Raw genomic sequence first — 23,963 nt, forward strand, 5'->3', positions numbered from 1 at the left:
TTTTTAGAGACGTATTTTGTGGGTCTTTTTAAAGTTTAAAAATTCAGTTAGCAGATTTTTAATGTCTGCATAGTAAGGTGGATCGAAGGGCTATAGTTTAATTGAAATAAGTGGGTGTGAATAACAGTATCTTAATCAAGAATGAGTTATTCACACTGAGCTACTAATTGAAAGCTTGACTGTGGAAGATGCTGACAGTTTTCTTCTTAGTAGGGTACTTACACAAGGCTTTGGCTTTAAACCAGTGAGTAATCCCTCTGAAATGATGCGAGACCACTTCAATTGTTTGGGGGAAAAGACTTGCCACATATATTAACTCAGTTTACGTAAGAGGAAGTCAGTGCATTTATCTTCCTGAAAGCATAAGTGTTGGAAAATACGTAACTGAGTTAGGGTTGGACTTCGACATGTCAAAAAGTAGTTCATCTGAGAGTCCTAAATGACTTTTTTTAGTTTAAAATACTACCTGTCTACTGTGACCAAATAGTCTCCTTGCACACTTGCTGGATGTAATGTGTGTGCATTCATCATTGAGCTATTGGAGGACCTGAAAATTATCAGAGGAAGCATTCATAGTCACACTTTTCATCATACAATAAAGGAAGCAAAAGTCTTTCTGTGACTTTTCATAGAGTAAATCACAGTTGCTTGAAGGAGCATTTTAGGGAATTGCTGTGATATTAGTAGGAATGGTTATGACTGGGAATATCTTGAACAGAAGTTGGATTTGTAATGTCTTTCAATAATTTGGTGTAGAACATATTGCTTTAACAGAATCCTTGAAATAACAACAGTGAATAGACATGTCTTGCCTCTGGATGTATTTTTTTATTCTGCTTGCTTGCTTCCAAATTTTCTTTGCTGCATTGGATTTATAGTTGTATTCATTGATTAGAGTGTTTTTCTTGCACAGCAGAACAATAGTATGGCAACTGTGAATATAACAGGATTTTTAAAATCTGCAGGTGACTGATAACTGATCAGGCTGTGAATTAAATATATATTGTCATTGAAAGCTTTCAAAACTCATACTAGTTCATATTAAAGAAACTTAATTTGGCAGTAGATATACTACCCACTTGGTTATCTGGACATTATTGAAACACCTACCTCTCTTGTCATTTCAAGGATTGACTGATAATTTTGCATAAACCATTCTTAGGGATGATGTAGAGCCAGAAGTGTTCCTGCTAATACTCACTGAGCTTAAGCGGATTTATATAATGCTGCATTTGGCTTGTTATTGTGAAAGTGCTTGCCAGAAAACTTGTGCTTGGTACCTTGATTCTTCACATTGTTGAATTAATCAAGAAAAAGCCTAAAAATAATTAAATTTTTATATCAAATTAACGCATCTGCAGTGCTGCCTAATTTCTATACATCCTCTAGAGTACTGAGTGTAGTGTAGTATATTCTCTGGGAGAAAGGAAGTTTTTGCTCATAGAGGCTGTATTGCCAACTATATCTGTATAAAACCACCTGCATTAAATGATTTCTTGTTCTGGAAAACTTCTGTAGCTCTTTAATTCCTACATGTGAGGACCAATTAAAAAAGACACTTGCTTAGGATTTTTCAACTTGGAAAGATGCTCAAGTGATGTCTCTGGGCCTCTCTCTGAACTGCTCGCTACTCTCAGGTAAAAGGAGTGTGGCAGTAATTAACCTCATTTGGAATCAGGGAGGTTTTCAGGTGTCTGATGCAGTTCTTTTTCCATGGATTGTGCAGCTAGGCTTTTCAAATGGCTTCAGCGAAGGCATTACCGAAACCTTTAAGTGAACACTCTAGGTGTTTATGATTATTTACTTGATAGTAATCCAAAGCACTGGCTCAATTATGCATGCTGCTTTTTTTCTTCTTTTTTTTTTTTTTTTTTTTTCCTGAGCAGCATGCAATGGGGTTTTTGGGTGGCTAACCATGGAATGATACTAATGGCTTTCTTTTTTTCTCTTCACATCCCATTATTTTCCATACCTTTTTGTCCATATTCTCCCTTTTTTCCTCTGTTTTGTTTGCCTTATATGATTTTGACACCCTTCCATTCTACAGTGCGACCAAGATCAGTGCATTCAGAGCACTAAATTCGTTTTGCAGGCTGCTGCCACCCCCCTACTACAGAGTGAGCCAAGCATAACTAGTGAGGAGCTACCTTTACCAGGAAAGACTTCTATCAGTGGGCCTTGTGCAACTCTAACGCTAGGGCAACCAACACCACCATCTTCTATGCCAAATCTCACATCAGATACAGGTTTGACAGACATGATACCACTGAAAGAGGAACACGAAGGCCATCAGTTTCTCACCCCTGAAGAAGCTCCATCACCCCCTGGGATGCTGCCAAGTGGAAGCCCTATTGCACACAGCCATACAATGCACGTCCTGAGTCTAGCCAGCCAGGATTCATTGCATGAAGACTCAGTACGTGGTCTTGTGAAGCTTAGCTCAGTTTGAACAGCTTTTTTTGAACATTGCACCATTTCTTGGTGTCTATACAAATCTCTTAACAGGAATGACGCTGCAGTACCACTGTAAGACTTCGTAACATGCCTATAATGGAAACTTTATCGCGTAATGGAGTTTACTAAAAAGACAAGTTATTTTTTCGATGGAGCTATGGCATTTTTTGACCAAGTTGTTAATGGTTGTGCTTTGATGGTGACTGCATTTTGTTTTTAAGCAAAACCAGAAATGGTCAATAATCTTGTTTCCTGAAGCTTGGGTACAGCAAGTTGGAAGTCAGCCTGTAACAAACACCATGTACAATACAAAAGAGAGAGATTCTTGGATGTAAGTGTCATGCTCTGTGTTCTATGCTCTTGTAATACACACTTGTTAAGGCTTACCACACTTGTGGCCAGAATGATCTGCACTTACATGTTATGCTACTAATATTTGAGATAGAAAATTATCATTCCATTTGTTAATATTAAAAAAAAGACTGCAGATATGGATTTGCATGCCACGCTACAGTATGTGTTACAGTGGTGTTGGTATTAAGAGAAAGTGCTGCTTTTTTATTTGTGACTTTCAAAGTGCTGTTTCATTTAAAGACAGTGCAACAAACAAATTAATGGACTATATTATTTTTTCAACTTATAAAAGTTTATTTTAAATTAATCAGTGGTGCCTAGAAGATGGAGAATTACTGATTTGATCATATTGCATATCATTTAACCTTCTGTTTAAGTGTTTAGAGTGAGGTATTGTGTTGTGCCATACCATGAGATTCTTCCACTCCCTAATGTGATACAATTACCTGTGGACTTCCAATAAAATGACATCCTCTATTTCTTGGACATGTGTACACTTATCCTTGCACAGTTTCCTGGGGAAAGAGGGGGAAATCATGACATGTTGACATAGCTTGTAAAGCTTTGACTGGAATGTGTTTACATAATGAAACCAGAGCTATGCAGGAAGAGCTGGTTACAATTAGGATTGCTTCAGCATCTCTTACAGTTTTGTTTGAGATGGTATTTGTTCTCATAAGAAGTCTTTATTTGGAAACAGAAGAAGTCTTTATTTGGAAACAGCAGAGTTAGTCTCTGCTTGGACTGTAATTCTGTGTTCCTTATCATATGGCTAAAGGGCGAGGGGCTGGAAATTCAAGACAAAGACAGCTTAGTGGAGTAGTCTTAAATGGTTAACAATATACTGTAACTGCTCCCAACCATCATCCTTCCTTTGTATTTGTCCCTTGATATTTTAAATGAAAATGTCAATTTCATAGAATTCTTCTAATTGTTTTCTGTTTGTTTTTTAAGTAAAGCACAATGAAAAGGGTAAGAAGATTTTTATAATTGTTCTTTGTGATAGCTGAATAGAACCTTAGTTAAGCTAAGAAATGTTAATAGCTTTAATACTGTATTTACCATGCTTTTCAGGATGTGGAACCTGGATTCTTTTTTTTCTCAGGGCAAACTAAGTGCAGAATGTGCTTTATCTGATGCTTCTGTGGCATGAAAGTGTTCACCACTTAAGAAATGTGATGACAGTTCTGTATTGTTCACCATGGCCATTCACTGACACCAAGCTAAAAATCGTCTGGTTTTTAGTTCTGTTGTTGAAAATGAGGACAATCAGCCTGCAGAAAATCAGTCGCCCATGCTGCTGAAGCATCAGACATGATGCTCACAAAAACCGTACTCTTCTAAGGTTTCATAAGCCATCTGTTTCTATAATAGATGATGCTAGCTTTGACCTAATTCAGCCTGTAGAATAGAGCATCACTTTTTGTCTGTAAGTGCCATAACAGGTCCGCCGAAGGACCTCTGGCAGCCAAGTCTGTCCCAGCTATTGGAGCCAACCCTGCCAGCATTTTCCTGAAGCTGGGACCATCTCAAGTTCTTTTCCACCAGCCAAACTGCAGTACTGGTTTGCTGACATGTTCCAGTTTGCTGGCCTCTCAGTAAACCCCAAGTATCAGCACTTATTTCTCTGTCTGCTCTTGAGGAAGAGTCTGTGATGCGCATCTTCTCGATTTCATCTCTTCCTGATGTGGCCATGAACATCTGCGTTAAAGCTGATAACAGATTGAGGGCTGGAGATATTGGTCTTGTAGGCCTGAGTAAAGAATCCCAGCTTTGAATTTGTAGCCCAGTAACTGATTGAATCGTTATCTCATGGGTGTCTGGGGGTAGTTAACTGTGGATGCATCACTCACTACATAGAAGGAGAAGTCAAATATTTTTAATGTGGTATCAAAACTTATAGCAGTAATGCTGAGGATTGCTATTGTAAGGAAGTTGTTCAAGTCTCCTTGAAATACCTGAGGGATTTGATGTTTCCAAGAATACCAGCTTCATGACAACATTTGGATGTCATTGCCACTAGGGGGTAGTGCAAAAAGCTGCACTTCAGTTCCGTACGCACAATAAAATTAGTGTCAGTTTTAACACGAAATGGAAGGGGGAAGGACAGGATTAGTCTTTATTACAGTTTTCTTTGCGCTTGTGCTTTTCAGTATCATTTTTTTAACCTTCTGTTTTGTTTCTGAGTGAGGTGTAAGAATTACCTAATGAATTGGAAACAGATGTGTTACTTCAAACAGATGTGCTAGTTGTTATGTACTAATTCAGGTGACTTCTTTTTTTCATTTCGTTTTTAAGATGACAGACTTATTTTTTTAACATGCTGCCTATATTTTTAAGTTTGGCATTTGAGAAGCAATGAAATACTTTGAATTTGTTTATCTATTTGTTTATACCACCTGTCTTAAATGGGGACATCTCTCACCTCCCTGACACGACTGCCCTGGGAGGACATCTGCTGGAAGATTTCAGAACTAAGTCTCTTAACCCACATGGTGTGGTAATTGCAGTCTCTGATTGACAGCTGGCAGTGATTTAGCATCAGGTCGAGTGAAGAGATGCCTCTAAAAGGGTTTGGGGTCTGTTCCCCTCACCTCTGCCACAGCTGTCTTCAATCACGGGCGCTCCCTTCGTTGGAACTTGTATCTACATCTGGAATGAGTCAGCAAAGTAACTTGGTTTTTTCGTGATAATTCTTTTATTTCACTGTTTGAACTATGATTTCAGAGCATGCACACTAAGGATCTAAAATAATAATCCTAGTGAATACAGCACAGGGACTTCTCTATGTTTTTTTCTTTGACAATTAGCATACTTATATTAAATAGTTATTTCCGTGATTGTCTGATTTATAAATGTAGAATCAAAGTGAAAGGTGATATTTCCAGGAAAGTAAATATTTATTAAAAATCTAAAATCTTTGAATGTGTAAAAACTCGTTAATTTACCTGATTAATAAATACTACTTCTGCTTTTTTTTTTTTAGATAACATTTTTCCCTTCTAGGTGTCTCTATAGTATTCTAAGTAGAATGAAACACAGTGCTTAATAAAATATTTTTAAAGGCTCTTTATTCTTACAATTTCTCAAAGACATTTCTATTTTAAAAGGGAGTTTTATATTCATATCAGTTAAACAGTCATGTAATAAATGTAAAAATATTATTGTATTTTTGTTGTAGTGCATCCTTATTGACTTTTCATCTATTCATGTTAACTGATGAGACAAGTAGATATATTTCTGCATGAAGTAGTTAATACGTTCATTAAAAATAATCTCACAGATGGAAGATTGGCTATTTTGCAGTTGATTCCAGCGAATGATCCTAGAAGCAGCAAACTGACCTCATAAACCCAAAGACCTATGTGTTAGCAGCATATGGAGATGGGGGTGATGACCAACTTGTGATATTGCAGATTTCTTAATTTTTTCAAATCTGTATGGTGAGTATAATAGTTCATGGTAAGTAAATTGTTGTCTAATGTTCAAAATACTAAATGAAGGAGCCTCTCTGCAGGACTAAGAAAATTGAGCTGTTTTTTAGTTCCTAAATTGAATACAGCTCGAAGAACAACTCGGCGATGTTATAGAGGGATCCGATCCTTCCTTTACTACTCTGTTATATGTGGGAACTGTCATCATGTATTTGATTATTTTTCCCCCTCTTATCAACAATGGTCTCCTGAAGATCAGCGTGGTGTGTTGGGCTTCAGACCAACCTGGCTCTTTTCTAAAAATCAGTTGCTGCCCGGGTGGTTTTGTTTTAGGGGCTGAAGTGAAATGAGGTAGCATACTTCAACACACTTTAAGATATTCTTAGGCCAAAAATATGAATGGAATGTGTTTTAGACACTTGCATATAGATTTAGTTCATTTAAACTAGAACTGTCCTAGTTTCCAGGATCCATCTGGGCCAAGGCTTCCTGGTTTTGATTGTCTGCCTGCAAAGACATTGTAGTTTGACATCTGGCTGAGTGCACTGCCTGGACTTCCAAAAGACTGGTGGAATTAAATGAGCTATTTAAACCTGTGCACATCTAGATTAATCCTGAGCTGATGCAACAATTCAGTTGCATCACCAGAAGGCAACTATGTATTAATCTTCAACTACAGAATTGGAAAGTTCACCACAAACAATGCAAGGTGGATAGGAGAACAACTTTTGGATGAACTGAAGAGGTAAAACAGGAGTTGGTTTCCAAGATAGGTCAGAGAGGACAGAAATAAGAAGATGAAAGGGAGAAGACTGAGTGAATGGAGAACAGAGAAGATTGGCAGGTGACATGGAGGAAAAGGGGAATTACCTGTAAGCTGGAGAAGGAGAAGGAGGGGGAATAAACAAAAAAGCCACTTGGGAAAGAGGACAGCTGTCCACATCAATCAAACAAAATCTTAAAATTTCTTAAAAATCATTCTGGAAAAAAAAAAAAAAAAGAAAAAGAGAAAAAAGGTCAGACTTTTAAGAGAATGCAACAGTAGGAAGATGATGAGAAAAATGTGAGAAGTTAATCTGCTCTTGAGCTCCTGTCCCCTAATATCTTTTCCTACTTCTGTGTTGAAAGTACATCTGTAAATATCAAAACGGGTGAGATCTTGGTCCCTTTGAAGTTGATAGGAAGCTTAAGACATCAGCCATGTCTAAAGCCAGTAATTGCTTTTTAGCATTTTGCATTTCCATACTGATAACTGTTTTAGCCTTTCCATACCAGAAGTGCCACTGTACTGGGAAAATTGAGGGTGCCTTATGGTTCTGGGTTTCTTGGTGATGTCTTTGTTAAAGTTACTCATCTTTATGTAAAAGTGTTTTCTTGAGCAGTAGTCTCACCAATTGGGCATAAAACCTGAAAGTCAGTCAGAATTTCTACGACTAGCGTGCAAATAAGAATTAAGACTACAGGCTAGATAAACTTTGTGTTTGACAAACCAAAATGATTTGTCCCTCAGAGACAGTTTTACTTTGAAGTATATACTGAAGTCATTTCCACTGGCAATAAAACCTTGATGTGTCTTATGCCCTTCCTGCGTTCATCTATACAGCCTCTTCTGAAAACTAGGAAAAACAAAAGTTTAACCCTAGGATTATTTAAATCTCCCTAAACCCGAGGCTGTTAACAGCTGCTGGGACATCTTTGTGCATTTAGGTGTCAGTACATAAAGGATACAAAGTGGCGGTCTTAAAGCAATGTGGCTGAGTGATCTGTGGTGCGAGGAGAGCTCTTGGAGCCTTTCTTGAGCTCCTCTCAAAAGCACCATATACAACTGGGACAAGGATGTGAATTTGGCAGGCTCCGAAGTATCTCACTTTGGTGTTATGGTCTAAATCTGTCCATAGCACCTGCACTGATCCAACTGTGCTGGGGATGGCCAGTTGTGAGGTGGGCTATTTAAGTATCATACTTGTTAGGGAATGAACCTCCAAGAACAGTGGGAAGTTCAGTCAAGGTGGTGGCACTGCAGTTAAAGCAGTGTTCCTGTGAAGAGTACAAGTCAGCGATTCCTGTTATGCCTGTGTTTCTTAAGGACAGGGTTTTGGGTAGCAAAGGTGTTGAAGTCCTGTGACCTGTTTCCTGAGTCTCCTGTGCTGTCAGGAGTTCACAAAGTTTGTCACCAGGAAAGTGCATTTCTATGTTTTGGAGGGGAAAACCAAAAAATAACAACAACAACAAAACACTTATGGGTGAGAATATTAGTTAAATTCAGTGTAAGCATGTGTAGTTATTGTGTGGTTTTGCAGGCAAACCACAGCTTTGTTGTAATAAACAGAAAATTGGTTATAGGATTTCTAATTTGTCTGCCCTGCTATGTGCCTTGTCGCAGTGCAGCAGTTGATTGTGGTTATTGGCTGGAATAGGAAGGGAGGAGCCCTTTGCAGAAACCACAGCTAGAGGAGCTTTTTCTTTTATATTTTTTTTTAAACAAAGTGTTAAGTTTCCTTCTAGGTAGGTCACAGAAATTAAAAACATGCTCGGTAGTGCTGACTAACCAGCTAAGTTTCTGACATGCAGAAAATGCCTAATATTTTTGTTTACTTGGGTTTCTTCCTAAATTGAAAGGAAAAACAAGGTTCTGAAAAGTTTCCACAGATTCTGATAACTTCACTTGAAAAACCTTTTGGAATACAAGTGGTGTTTAATCTTTAAATGAATAGTAGATTTATGTATTTAGTTTTATTACCTATATGACTTTTCATCTCTATTGAAATATTAGAACATCTCAAAGTCCTACTGTTTTCATATTCACAATGTTTGTCTTTTATTATAGTTACATTTGAAAAAGAAAACAAGGTTAAATGCTTTATACCGTAATTACATGAGTAGCAACTGTTTCTAATATTCTTGTCTTACTCTTGAATATTTTTTTCTCTCATGTCAAAGGTTGAAATGCTCTTCCATCCCTAATTCCAATATTCTGTAACGCATTTTTTGTACCTTATTATTTTAATTAATAATCAAACTTCTGATAGGATGTCAGGAATACTCAAAAAAAGCACTATTTTTTAGTACTTGTATCACAAGACCTCAGTGCACAATAGTAATAGAATTAGCACAGCTGACATGAGATGACTTGCTCTAGATTCCAGATTCTGATATCAGAGTGGCTTAGAAAATGCATATCTTCCAGTTTAAGATATCTCTTCCTTTCCATCATCCTGTTTCCCCACCTCCTCAGAAAATCCTGAGTCAAATGAGCTCAGGATCTTCCAGCCTGGCAGACAGATGCATGTAAGTCGGTCTGTAGTCACACCAGCCCTCTCAGTGCTTACACAGCACCCTGATGCGCAGCTTCCCTCAATTCTGGGGCTGCCCGGAAACCCTTGGCCTGCCACACAAGCAGCCCATCTCCCTGCTGCGCTTTCATGTGAGGATGCTCTTGAAACTCAGACTGTCACTGAGCTCACGGGGAAGCTTTTCTCAGAGGTCACAGGCAGCTACAGGAACAGGAGCAATTTCTCAGTTGCTTGTTCTCATGAAAAGCACAAGATTTTTCTGTCTTCAAGACCTCTACCCTTTTATATAATGATTGAAATATATTCTTATTTAGGGGCATGGAGACAGAGCCACACACTTGCCCATACACTTGAAGAGGAAAACAAGCTGAAAAAAATATTAAAAATCTGCATTAACAGGCTAAAATATGTTGGGGGAACCATATGTAAGGGTGAGGAGGGACTGAGAAGACTTACAGACAGAACTCTGTGACCTGGGACTGAATTTCTTCTGGCCTTTGCTTCTGTATGTATCCACATTTGTATTTTAAAACACTTTTAAAATGAATTTTCCTGTTATCTCTGCTTAGGTCTTCAGCTCATATTAAGGAGCAGTCTTGTAATATGAAGTAGATTTCTTTTAAATAAAAAATAAACCCAAACATAGATTCCAGCAGCATACCTAATGCAATCCAGATGCTAACAGGACCAGACTGTAGCTAGTCCAGAGTTTCTATCCCTAAACCACAGTGTGGACATCAGGTCATCAGCACCAAATATCTTGCTACATAAATCTATGCATATTAAGCTCACTACTTAGGAAAGCAGATATAACCATAAAGAGATTTCCCATCGAACTTGTATTGTTCCTCTGGCTTATGATGCTGTACTTGTGCTCTTATTAAAAAAAAAAAAAAAAAAAAAACACACCACACACACAAAAACAAAAAAAAACCCCACACTTTTGTAAATTTATAGGACATGTTTCTTTAAAATACAAAAAATTATTGCTACATGAGGAAGTCATTAACAATGTGCCCAGAAAATGCTCCTGGAATTTTGCCAGATACAAGACTAACAGAGGCGATTCAGGGATGCCCTTTCAGTAGTGTCACATGCCTTCACAAGCTACCTGCTCACTCCAATGTGTTGTCTAGAAATCTTAGGGCCTGATTTCTTTTTCCTATCAGTATCATTAGTTCATGAGCTTTACCATTAATTATTGTAAAGAGATGGTTTCTGCTGACAAGGTTTTTCAAATCTATTTGAAGAGGTTAAAGCACGTATTATTTTAACTGTTTGTGTTATTTCTGAGCTATGGCAAGTTTTGTTCCTCTCCTATCCACTCAACAGTCAGTTGCTCTGATCTTACATTCTTGAAAGTAATTAGTGATCCTGCTGCCTGAGGAAAGGATTAATGTTTTGAGACTGCTGGTTGCATTTCTTCTTCCCACATGATTCCACTGGCTGTAATGACAGTAGCATCCTACAGAAATTTACTGACACATACTTCGAAGTTAATTAAGGAGCACAGCGCTAATTAGAATACATACATAAAATGTCTTAAAGATAGGCATTTCTCTCATTGACTGTAAGGAAAGAACATTAGATTGCTTATGAGAAAACAGAAACATGGCATACTGTGTTGGATTTTATCTGATCTCATATGAGCAGTATCCCATTCATAGAAACTGATGCTTCTCTGGTCATTAGTGTTAGTGGGAATGTAAAACAATGCAAGTTTAAAGAGGTTGCCTTGAAGTCTTTAATTTAGTGTCTTTCCACTGAGATACACAGCAACAAGTTGTTAATAGCACCAGTACAGTGACGAATGCATGACATATATGTTAATGAGAAAAATGAGTAGGGACGTGTCCTGGTTTTGACCTGGGTAGAGTTAATTTTCTTCTTAGTAGGGCGTATAGTGCTGTGTTTTGTATTTAGGATGAGAGGAATGTTGGTAGTGCACTAGTGTTTTGGTTGTTGCCAACCAATGGTTATACCAAGTCAAGGACTTTGAGCCAGGAGGCTGCAGGTGCACAAGACGCTGGGAGGGGACACAGTTGGGACAGCTGACCCAAATGAACCAGAGGGATATTCCACACCAGATGACATTGTGCTCAGTATAAAAGCTGAGGAAAGAAGAAAGAAGGGGGGATGTTCAGAGTGATGGCATCTGTCTTCCCAAGTAACAGTAACGCTTGATGGAGCCTGGCTTTTCTGGAGGTGCTGAACACCTGCCTGCCTATGGACAGTAGTGAATTAATCCCTTGTTTTGCTTTGCTTGTGTGCACAGCTTTTGCTTTACCTATTAAACTATCTTTCAACCCATGGGTTTTCTCACTCTTACTCTTCTGATTCTCTTCCCCCATCCTACAGTGGGAAGCGAGCGGCTAAGTGAGGCTTGGTTGCTGGCTGGGGTTAAATCATGACAAGATGCTGCGTGGAGCCTGTTGTATGATCTGCTAGGAAGTTTCTTCTAAAGGAACATTTAGTGGTATTCCTCTTCAGATTTCTAGTAGCATCTCTCTGGAGGGGGATCAACTATAAACAGACTGTCAGTATAAACAGTGTTTCAGATGTTCAGTTCTTAAGTCAGAAGATGGCGAGATCTGTAGCCTTCCATCAGGCCTCAAACCTCATGTCTTCCGTTTGAGACAGGGCTTCATATGTTTGGTGTGTTGTTTTTTTTTTTCCGTCTGCATGTGTAGGTCCTTATTAGTTTCCTTAGTGAATGTAGGAATTTATAGGTATAACAAAGATGTGGTTATATTTATGATCAAGTGAGCAGATAAATTTTAACTTTTTCTGGTGATGCATGAACTGACAAAAGGTTTCCCTACAGTTCCATAAGTTCCAGAAAATAGGAGAAAAACAATATGGTATTGGTTTTGTCAATTAAATATGTTTCAAAAAAAACCAAAAAGTTCATTAAGTTCACATGGGAAAAGAGCTGCTCTACATTTCTGGGCTTTTTTAAGAAGTCCTTTTTTCTGGCCACACCTTTTTTACTTGCACTTAAATGTCACTTGTCACCATTACTCTGGTCAGTGTTTGTACTTGTTTCCTAAATTGGAAACACACTGATTTTTGAGCCTGAGCTAGGTGACAGAAGAATATATTGCCTCACCCTCTTCACTTGAAAGCCTTGGGCTCGCAGTTTCCTGCCCAAGATCATATTTTCTGTGATTCTCATGCCACGGCAGCCTGACCATGTCCCACAGCTGGGCGATGCTGCTCCCGCTGTGGCTGCAGGGGGTTATTGGGGTCCAACTGCTGGGCCCTGCCTTGGTCCTGGCAAACTTCACAGGGATCCTGTCAGTGCCTCAGCCTGCTCGGGCTCCCCGATCAGCAGCCCTGCCCTCGGCACGCTGACCGAACCCACATTTCCAGCCCCCCACAAGAGTTTCTCGTCAGCGTACCCTGGCAGCTCGCAGGTCACTAGGAGAATGCACACTCATGTGCACGCACACAAGCTCAGGCTGACAGCCTAGAGCAATTTTTCCTTAGAAAACCTTTCTACACAATCCATACGAGTTTGCTTTATGCTTTGATTTTCTTTAAAAGTAAGTCAGCTGTAGCATGGACTTTCAGCCAAATACATTTGGTCCTGACTAACAACTGACTTTATTTTCCTATTCAAAGAAAATATGCCTTGGAACAGAGCTCCTTTCTATGTACTTCTGCAGCTCCCCAGTGTTTCAGAGTTTTAACTAAAGTAATTCCTTGATCTCATCTGAAAGTCTACTAAAAGCTTCAACATAGCAGATCACCTTTTCTAAGTGGCTTGGTGGACCACTCAAGCTATAAATTATTTAGTACCTCTCTTTCCAGAAGGGATGAAGCTAGGTTATGTGTTCTATAATTCAGAAAATACTTAACACTTGAGTGAACAGGCATATACAAAAAGAAACATGATTCACCCAGTATTAGAGCAAACCTGTTACTGATGAGTCTTTCTTTCATCGTTGTTCAATGTTTGTCATTCTACATTCAATGATTTCAGGGCTGTAGGATTATGCACCCGTGTCTAGAAGGCAGTGGGAACAGTAGCAACCCTGTGTAATTGTACTGTTACACTGGAGCAATTAAAATTTACCGGATTATGAAAACAAATGTTGCTGTTTTTTCTTTTCGGAATAACTGCTTATTTTAGTGCAGTTGTGGTCAATGGTGTGCTCATTCAGTCCTACAGCGAATTTAATGGTTCTTTTCCTGTGAAAATGTGTGTCTGCAGAAGGTATCTGTGCTGTAAACAAATGTATTGTTTATCAGATAATCTTAAGATGCATGTTCTTCCATTTGTTTAAGTAAACGTTTATTTACTGAAGTATAATTCATAGCTGCTGTCTTCTTAAAAATGTATGTTTCCAGGCAATAATTGTGCCCACTTGCAACAATATGAGAAGTTTCCACTGCAGCTTTTAGTTAAACTGATGAAAAAAACACTGAAGTGGACCCACATGACACTTGTGCACAACTGTAGTCTCTATGTCTCCATGCTGTGAAGACCTTGTTCTTGAAATGGGAGTTTCACTGGGAATTAATATCTTTATCAATCAAAGAGGATTTTTTTTCCCCAAGATCTGATTTAGACAGCTATGTAGAAGACACTCCTACATAACTAAGAATTTTTATAACAGGAGGATGTTGCAAAAGGACTGCAGTTCGTCCCAGAGCAGCATTCTTTTCTTTTGGAAAATAGTGTCCTGTATTGGCAAGCATTACATCTATAAAAGCAAGTCTTGAGTAAACTGCAATAACTGAAGAATTCATGTTCTGGAGGGGAAAAAGTAATTGTTCCTATAAGGGGAAAGAAAAAGGGCCCCACTTCCAAGAGAGAAAATTTTGTCTGCTGTCAGGACCTTCTGAAAGCCTTTTCCTACCCACCTGTAACACTGCGAAACTGGCTAAGCAATTGAAAGTTTTACCCATTGTACGTAGCAGATATTGGAAGCTAGCACACAGGTATTACACAGAACCCAGTCATTCAGTGATTTGATCAACTAAGATTTAACAATTAACAATTAGAAATCTATCCCTTTTCATATGATCTCTCTATTGCTGTATCTGCCAAGGTTCGAATCACCTCTGCCTCAGGTTAATGTTTTACAAGAACAATTAAGTAAAAAGGCCTACATCAGTGCCAAGTTCAATTCTTAAAATGTAGAATTAGTACTGTGTGGTGATGAGAATTAGATGCATGTGTGACCTAGTAAACAGATTTTGTTTTGCTGTCCCCTTGTTTGCTGTTTTAATGTTGCCCTCACAAAATTCTGGGATTTGGGTTTTTTTATTTGTCTCTCTAATTTCCAGGAAAGTGAAAAGATTTTGTGTCTTTCAGGAAATTATCTGGGGTTTTTTTCTGCTTGAAGCCTCCCAGACTCAAAATTGGGGTCATTTGTTCTAATTTAACCTGCATCCTAGGCTCTGGGAAGAGAAAGTTTAGCTCTACAAAGAAGTAAAATATGTTTTGTAAGGATGGTTTCTTTGTTCCCACCCAAGTTTTCACTGTGAGGAAACTAAGTTAGAGCTGTGTGGCCCAGTAAAGTCATTAAACTGGTATTAGTACTGTAGTAGGTTATATTTCACAGAAAGCAAAAGATACAGGTTGAAAGTGTTAAACCCCAGGTTAAATTCAGGAAATAGTAACTAAGAAATACTGCTGGAAGGGATCCTGAAAGCATCTAACCCATCCTTGTGCCCCAACACATACGAATACCTGTCTCTGTAATACCTGAACAATTTTTGCTTATACTATGTGTAATGAGGAACACTTCACAACCTCTCCAGGCTCATACCTGCTTCAGTAGCTTCACTGTTAGACGTATTTTCTAAGTGCCTAAATTAAATCTCCCCCAAGGTGACTCATCCCATTATTCTGTGTCGTGGTTGCTTGTGTGCCTTGTTGGGCAGACAGCACTTCTCTTAACACTGGTGGCTGCATTCTCCTCCTCGGGCTGATATTCTGTCAGTTCTCTCCGGTGGGACTCCAGCTCTCTGGCCACGATTATTCCCCTTCTCCCAGTTCTTGCTTTGCCAGTAGCACCCCATAAAGTGAGGGGCCTGGAGCACAAGTCTTATGGGGAGTGGCTGAGGGAACTGGAGCTGTTTAGCCTGGAGAAAAGGAGGCTGCGGGGAGACCTGATCGCTGTCTACAACTACCTGAAAGGAGGTTGTAGCATGGAGGGTGTTGGTCTCTTCTCCCAAGTAGCAAGTGATAGGACAAGAGGAAATGGCCTCAAGTTGTGCCAGGGGAGGTTTACATTAGATATCAGGAAAAAATTCTTCATGGAAAGGGTTGTGAAGCACTGGAACAGGCTGCCCTGGGAAGTGGTAGAGTCACTGTCCCTGGAGGTGTTTAAAAGGTGTTTAGATGAGGTTCTTAGGGACATGGTTTAGCATAGAATCCTGAAGGTCTCTTCCAACTGAAATGATTCCATGCTTCTAAGGTGCAAGACCTGTGGAAAGGCAAATCTGAGACTTTAACTGAGCCCTAAATCCTTCACTGAAGAACTGCTACTCAGCCAAGTCTACTTGTTTGAGCCATGTTCTTCGCTGTTTCCATGACACACTCAGGGCTGTTCTGTAAAAAAGAAAAAAAGGAAAAAAACTGTAGTTGTTTAGGGAGGCTTGTGAGGCTTGATTAATTCTGCTTGGAAAGGTCTTAAATGGAATATCTTACAGAGGATTCAGAACATCTTAATGAGTTTGATTTGATTTTTGAGTTTTTTGTTTTTCTAAACTACAATGGAAGTGAAGAAAAGCTGCACAAGTACTTAGATCCTGCTGTCTTACCTGAAAGCATAGGGAAGATTATGGCAATTTTAAATAAATTAGTGTCAGTAGATGCATTGTGACAGTCTATTTATGCCAGCTTGTCCAAAATTCGTAAGACAGTTGGCATGATTCTTTGGAAAGAGATCCCGTCTTCATCATGCAGTTGTGCTAAAGTTTCAGTAGAACACAAATCACCATTCTTTGCTATGAAAAAGCAGCTAGTGTGGAGGACTTCATTTTCCAGACACTTGTGTGTGTTGGTGATGATCATGTAAGTCTTACATTAGGCGACACATCAGGAAGACAGAAGAGGTGTTACATCAGTACATCTCTGTCAGATAACCTCAGCTAAATTGCGCTCAGACTGCAAAGCTGGATGGATTGTGTATCTGGTCCTGGTAGTTTCTGTGCTCTGGAAAAAGGAGACTTCTGTGAGGTATTTGTGTGATGATCTGACCACCCACTGAGGATCTCGTTCTGTGTGTACCGCGAATGTCATGTCGTCTTCTCATTCAGAAATTGAGGTCTGATGGGAGACTGATGGGGACAAGAAGGGGAGGGAGAAAAGGAGGAATGTCTTGAATTTCTACAGGGATGAACTAAGAGCTGTTTTAAGTCTAGATAAGGAGGTTATTTGTACACAGTTCTGCACTTTAGCATGTGTTGTGCTGAAATCATTGGGATATTTGGAGACTGTTTCACTTTTACATGCAAGTTCTGCTTGCTCAGCACACAGAGTAAACAGTTTACCGTCCAGCAGTTGCCTCCTGATAGCTCTGGGGAAAGGACCTTGAAAACAGCACTTCCCATGCTTTCACCCCAGATAAAAGTGTAACAATAGCAAATACCTAATTGTAATATGGCATTTCAAGTCACCTGCCGGTTATAAAGCATTTGTGGATTTACAGTGTTCATTTAGTCCTTCAGACTCTTTCCTCGGTCATGAGGAACACCAGTGATCTCTAGTAAGTGCAAAGTCTGCTTATTATGGTGTGCGCCATCCTGGGGCTCAGCTGCTCGAGCAGCAATTGTTCATCCTCTTAGCACGCAAACAAACCAGCCGGGTCAGAGCTCCTGAGCTCCCTCCCTTCCATACTGGAGATGCTGCCTATTTCTGTGTGAGATTTATTGCTGCATTTACTTGTTTGCCAGAGAACTTGAACTAAGCAGCATTACTCACGTTCTGATGAGCAGCTGTATATGGCCAGAGGGTGCTCCCAGTCACTGGCAGGTAGTGTGTGCCTCATATTGTGGTTTATACAGTGCTAAAAGGGTGTTTAAAGGATTCGAAAGGGAGCTTTAAGGAGTGGATGAAAGGTATGTAGGCAAAGAAGCTTTGCATACACATACCTCCTGCCCTAAAAATGCAGCCACATTTCCAACAGTTCGGTCTCTTCCAAAGTAATTTCAATTATTATTTACAAATGGCTTGATGGTGTAAGAACAGACAGTTGCAGAGAAAGAGAGAAGTCTGAAAGACAAGTAGAGCTTAGAGTGCAAGTCAGACTTTGGTACAGCTCAGCATTTGGCAGAAAAGTGCTTCTGAAAGACCAGTGTCTTGGTCGTCAGACATAGAAGTCCCCAGAAATCCCATAAAAATGTCATTGACCTGGAAAGAACAGAGCCCCAAGCCAGCCACTTGGCTGAAGCTATGGATTGCACAGGAAAAAATATATGAAGTAGAAAACACAAAAATTATAATAGCTGTTATTATGAAAAACCGATGCTTTACAAACATTCAAACCCTCAGGATCTTTCAGGCTGTTTCTTGTAATTGGAAAGAACATGAAAGCCCTGTTCTGAATACAGGGCAGTAGTACTAAGTTGGGTTTGGGGTTTTCTTTGTAACAGTGGGAACCATTTAAGGCACATCTGCACAGTAATACAGTAACCATAGGGTAATTAATCTTGGTGTTCAGGCATCTGGATTAAGTGTGCTGTGCAGACCTACCCTGAGTGATGGCATCATAGGACTCAGTCAGGAAGCCGCATCGCTGACTTGCTGTGTGATCTCAAGCAAGTTGTTTATTGTCATCATGTTTACTGTACCAAATGTTCTACAAACTGGTTAAGTTCATTCTGGGAACTAATGTTGTGTTACAATGCGAAGATGCAGTTTCCAGGCAGAAAAGCAATTTCACTTAATCTTCTGTTTCCTCATATGTGAAATGTGCCTTCTTGATCGCTCCCTTACCCCCGTTCCCCGCCTCCCAGAGGAGAGTTGTGTTTAGTTAAATTTACTTGCTACAATAAAAATACATACCTGTGATTTTGAATTTGAGAATTCCGGGGTGCAGGTTTGTCATGTTATACAGTCCCCAGGTGCTCCATGTTGATGGACTAAAATATCCTGTACTGTGTTGTGGCTTAAGTATACACTGCATTATAGAATTGCCGTGGACCAAGGATTTTTCATACGGGCATTTACATATATTTAGTATGTGCATATGCATTCACATACCTACACACATTGTAATAACTGTATTTGTGTGAAGATAAAGATGTGTTCTGACATTAATAATCATGGCAGATTACAGGCAACAAAGAGAGGAAAATTGCTGTCCTGCCTATTTGAATTACCATCAGGCATTAAACTGGCTCTACTCGGGGAGACTTTATCCTCCTGCCATCCGATAAGGAGAGAAAATGTGACAATGTTGCACTTCAGTTGATGTTTACTTTTTTTAATGCAAAGTGGCTTTATATTTCTTAAGTGAAATTCATTTCCTATGGTTCGTTGCTTGGGCCATGATATTTTAGATGCTACACAGGGATCTAATGATAGTGAAAATACCACAATAAAGTCTACTTCTTTTCAAATTCTATTTCTCAGATTATCTGCAATTTTTGAACTGTATCTTAGTAGTCCATTAAAAAAGAAAAAGAGCTGTTCCTGTTTGCTGCTGCCCGAACTTTTTTTTAATTACCTTGGTAAGAAGCAAATGGCTGTAATTGTCACAAAGATGTTACCAGTCGCTAGCTGAAGGAAGAGCAGTCATTTTCATGATCTGGGAACAGAATGGAGAACCTGTGGCTCTGCCAGGCTTTTGCAGGCGGCATTTCTCTCGTGTCTGTGCTGTAGGCAGCTGCCAAGCCACATGGTTTTACACCGAGCTGAAACCTATTCCTGCTCTCCCAGATTCTGTGGGGAGAGATTGCAGTCCAGGTTCAGAAGATCTCTGTGCAGCTCTCTTGGCTTCATTATGTGTCTTTCAGATTGCTGAGAGTTGCACAGGCATTCAAACATACCTAGATGTGGAAATGCTCATTCATGTCTCTTCCCTCCACACCCAGCTGCCTCTCCAAGGCAAAAGGCAAGTACTTTCCTGAGGCACAGAGCTGCCACCTTCCAGATCTCAAAACAGGGTCCTTCTTGTTTATACCACGGAGCAAAAGAGACAGATCCTACACTATGATCGTGGGCCAGATGGCAACAGCTCTTGGGGCGGACTGAACAGAAGTTACCTCAAACTCTGTGCTGCCCCAGCTAGTGATGGCCGCATGCTCGGCTGCCCTGCCAGCAGCAGGTTGGTGCCCTATGAATTGCCAGAGCCCACGCTCAGCTGCTAATATCTTTGGAAGTCCAGTAGAGCAAGAAAGAGCTGTAAGAGTGCAAGGATCCAAGCTGCCTCATCGAAGAGGAGTGTAGTGCAGATGCTACATAGTTATGGTGCCACTGGAGATTTTCTCTCCAGTGTGGAGACCTTGCAATGCTATCAGCCTCAGAGGCATTTAGTGTGGCCAGGGTAGTTCGAAGCAGTGACCGTGCAAGCTAGAATCCAGACCAGCCCCTTTTTAAGTGCATGGGGTTGGAAGAGAAGAGTAAGTATTCTTGCTTTTCATATTTGGACTGAGACCAGAATGAATATATCTCATTGTTGGCACAGATCGACTGTCTTCACTAACATCTGGTAAACTTGTGTGCTGAGAAACTTGAGAAGCAGTGATAAAATGATATTGTCAAAATGCTAGGACTGTCATTAGCAGATGTGAAATAGGAAAGAGAAGACAAATATCCTTCCAACTTCCTTGCCTTGCAGTCAGATCTAGCCATCACCAATGTGGAAATCAAGTTTTCTAAGTACCAATAACTATGACGACTCCTTTATGGTTATCCAGAGCTGAATATGTGCCTGTGCTGTAGCAATCCTTGTTGTCACCTTTTGTTGTATGGCATTTTTAACAGCTGCCTGCTGCACAGATATCCAGCTGGAGTAACCCCATCACTAGTACAGTGAACCAAGTAGATTTATTTGAACAAATAGCTTTCTTGGAGAATAAAATCAGAAATGTGTTATCCCAGCAGAGTTAATTGGTTTTGTTTGTGTACCACACTAATGGTGCTGTACAACCATTTTTGGCCAAGTCAGGTAATTTAAGCTCAATCAAGTGTCTGTGCAGAAGCAAATCACCCAAAAAAAATGGTACTCTGAAACAACTTCTTTACTTTTTACCAAGACTGATCTGTGACCTTTTCCTTATCATTTTGCCATGCTCAATAGGGTGTCCCTGAGGTGTCATTCTTCTTTTAGTAATTGTTCCAAACTCATGCTAGGTTCTTCTAAAAGGCAGTAATGAAAACCACAGTTGTTTATCCAGTGGTGAGAGTCTTTTGGATTTCATCTTCTCTAGGTGACAAGCTGTAGACACTGAAAAGGGTTTGATCGTGCTATATATTCTGTCTTCTCAAGGTGCAGTTGGCATATGTTGTGTCTCGTTTCTTCATGGTGCAACACAGAACCTCAGGTTAACAAGGTAGGATCATCAGTATATTCTATTTTTACTTTTGAGTCTGGAGTTTATTTTCTTCCTGCCAAGCTTTTTGCTGTCCTCTCCTGTTTCAGCCTGACCGTGTGCAATTACTGCCTTCCCAAATGTTAAACTCTATTGTAACTACTGCTTTAGAGCCAGCCTGAGCCCTAACAGATTGCAAACCCACTGTGAAGCAGAATGTCCTTCCACATGAGGCTGGACAACATTCACATTCCAAATTGCAGGTTTTTGGTTTTGTTTTTTCCACATAACTATCCATGTATTTGAGATGAGTACATGAGTTTATGGGGCAGTGTATATAGTATGATTTGTCATGTAGTGTTCATGGGATTTAATGCACATAAGGCACTACTGTGGACACAGTGTTAATTAAATCCCTTTCGTGCAATATAACCTCTGTGAAAAACAACTTGCCCAAATCCTGCTTCTGAAACGCACAGCGACTTATCTCTCTGTGTGATATATTAGTCATTGAAACATCTTTTAGTCAGGTTTTTAATCAGCATGCTTTGGCTTTTCTTCTCTAATATGTGAGATCTGAAATGTTTCTGAAGACCAGATCACTCCTTCTGCAAAAAGAGGCCTGGGAGAAGTTGAAGGACAAAATCTCTGCCAGCGGCCTGCACCACAGGCCCTCGCTGGGGCAGGAACTGACGTACCAGCATGACCTCCCTAAGGGGTGGCAAAACCTTGGACTTTACAAAACCTAGTAGAGGACTCTGTGCTTCTGTGTAGGAGCTTTCCCCCATTTCAGCTCCCTAACTGCAGCTGCATTGGGATATTTAGTCATCAGGGTGGGGATGCTGCTTTTGCCTGAAGTGCTGGTACAGTAGCTGTCACTGTCATGTCTGAGTGGTTTGCATTAGCCTGGGATACATGCTGGCAGGCAGGTTGGTAACACACTTCACCTCACCTGTGCTCTGTCTGCCTGTGGCCCCATGCTCAGGTGCTAAGTATGATTGGGCTCTTCCATCTCATCCCTTCAGCTCTTGCAAATGGACTGCTTGTGCCTTTGCTTCTAGCCAGCATAGTCACACCTAGCTAGTAAAGGCCAGCGCTGTAAAAGATAGTAGGCACCTTCTACCTGCTTTGCCAGTTTTGGTGGGAGTACAGGCACATAAAAAGGTGGCTGGTGCTTAAATTCCTTTGTGGACTTCATGTGAAGCATCTAATCAAAGCCGTGTTAGAGCAGGCAGCTGAAGTATGCCTTCCAAGGCCAACTGCGTTGACTGATTTACTGGACTGAGTTTCTTTTTCTGACCTCTGAGTTTCTTTTTCTGACCTTTTGGGGATGAAAAATGAAGTTGTCTTCTGTTCCTGGCCCACCTAACTGAACTTCTTCCCTGAGCAAGCCCCTGGCACTGCACCTTGCCTTGTGGATGGGAGCATATCATTGCACCTACCCTGCAAGGGTGGGATCTGTGGGGCACACACATGCCTGAGTTCTCTCTTCCACCCTTGCTGGGTGCTTCATTGCCCTGTCCCTGCAAGACTGATAGGAATTATAAAGCAGCCAGCCAGATGGTGCCCTGGCAGCTATTCAAGCTCTACTTAGTCAAGTTGTGTTGGCCAGAACTGCATAGAGCTCCCTCTTCCGTCTTCATGCCAGCTGAATTGATGTAGAAAGACACTCCTCAGTTAAAGAGCATTTCAGCTTCTTCACTGGTGCTTTGAAATATTTTCCCATCTCTTCTATCTGTTAATATTGGCAAGTGCCTGTGTTGGCAGGTTCTTGTGTTGCCAGCTTTCATGCTTTTGTCAAAAGCCATTGGGTTGCACTGCTAAGCTTCAGGTCCTGCAGCCAAATTATACATGAGAACCTCTAGCATTGTTTTTTATGGCTGAGGAAGAAATGCCACCATATCAGAATTTGAAAATTTAGAAACTAGAAAGAAAAAAACAAAACAACCCTGAATTGTTGTTGTTAATGATGATAAAACCATGATATTATACTTCTAGTCATACTACGTGTGGGACACACGTGGCAGTGAAGAACCCTTAGCAAACGTCACAGAAATATAAGTTTTACCATGAAATTTTGCTTGGAGGAAATTCTCCAGGCCACAACACAGTGACCCAAATCTTCATTTTGTCTTGTTTCGGCCATTTGGGCAGCAGTACTTCTCATCTCTCCTGCACTAAGTTTGTTGGTTTGATGGTGGGTACCTACAGGGTCCCTTGCTGTCAGGAAGGACACTCAGGTATTTTCTGAGGCAGAGCAGTTCCCTTGCTTCAAATGCCTCTCAATGCCCAAAGCTTGGCCTGTTGGTCCTACCTGCAGCGTTTTCTGTGACCTTCTTTTTCCAAGGGGAACATGGCAACCAGCTACTGCCTCCCAGCTGGGGAATCACACTGTTGGTAAGCAGAGTTAAGCCATGATTTCCTTCATTACAATGGGGAGACAGAGAATAGCTCAGTGTCTACATTATAGTATCTACAGGGAGTGGCACTACTGGAGCTCAGAAAAGTCATTTTCAGAGATTAGAGATCAGTAGTGGTATACTACAGGTCACAGTCCACCTTTGCCCCTTGTACTTTGTCTCCACTGAGAGACAGCTGCCCCTGCTCTCCAAAGCAGCCCCCCTGTTTGTGTCCTGGGGAGAGCCCTCTTGCCCAGTCAAACGCAGCCTCTTTGTCCTTTTTCAGTGAGGTAACTAGAGGCAGAGGGGTTAAATGACTAAGTAAGGCCAAACAATGAATCAACACCAGCAGTTGAACTGAAACTCGGGAGTCCTTGGCTTCTGCTCCTGTGTTTTCTCTCCTGCATGAGCAGACGGGAAGCTGAGGGGCGGGCGCCTGTGAGAGAGACCGGCTGCAGAGGATGGAATAAATACTCACTTGTGTGCGAGCGAACACAACCGCGTCTGTCTGTGCCTCCTGCTCTGAGAAGAAGTTT

At 40.5% G+C, this 23,963-nt stretch overlaps 1 protein-coding gene across 4 annotated transcripts in view; it reads left to right on the plus strand.

The window, feature by feature from the left end:
• ZDHHC14 (zinc finger DHHC-type palmitoyltransferase 14) overlaps positions 1 to 3,294 on the plus strand; it is a 109,270-nt gene extending 105,976 nt beyond the window's left edge. For 2 of the 4 annotated variants that reach the window (XM_065834757.2, XM_065834758.2), the window contains exon 9: positions 2,048 to 3,294. In XM_065834757.2, the coding sequence (XP_065690829.1) occupies positions 2,048 to 2,449 (402 nt within the window). In that variant the 3' untranslated portion in view covers positions 2,450 to 3,294. The remainder of the gene's footprint in view (positions 1 to 2,047) is intronic. The other 2 variants (XM_065834759.2, XM_065834760.2) reach the window with 1 other exon arrangement.
• Positions 3,295 to 23,963: the final 20,669 nt, after the last annotated feature.

The sequence above is a fragment of the Patagioenas fasciata genome, chromosome 3 (genome assembly GCF_037038585.1).
Source record: "Patagioenas fasciata isolate bPatFas1 chromosome 3, bPatFas1.hap1, whole genome shotgun sequence".
In the NCBI taxonomy this organism is placed as follows: domain Eukaryota; kingdom Metazoa; phylum Chordata; class Aves; order Columbiformes; family Columbidae; genus Patagioenas; species Patagioenas fasciata.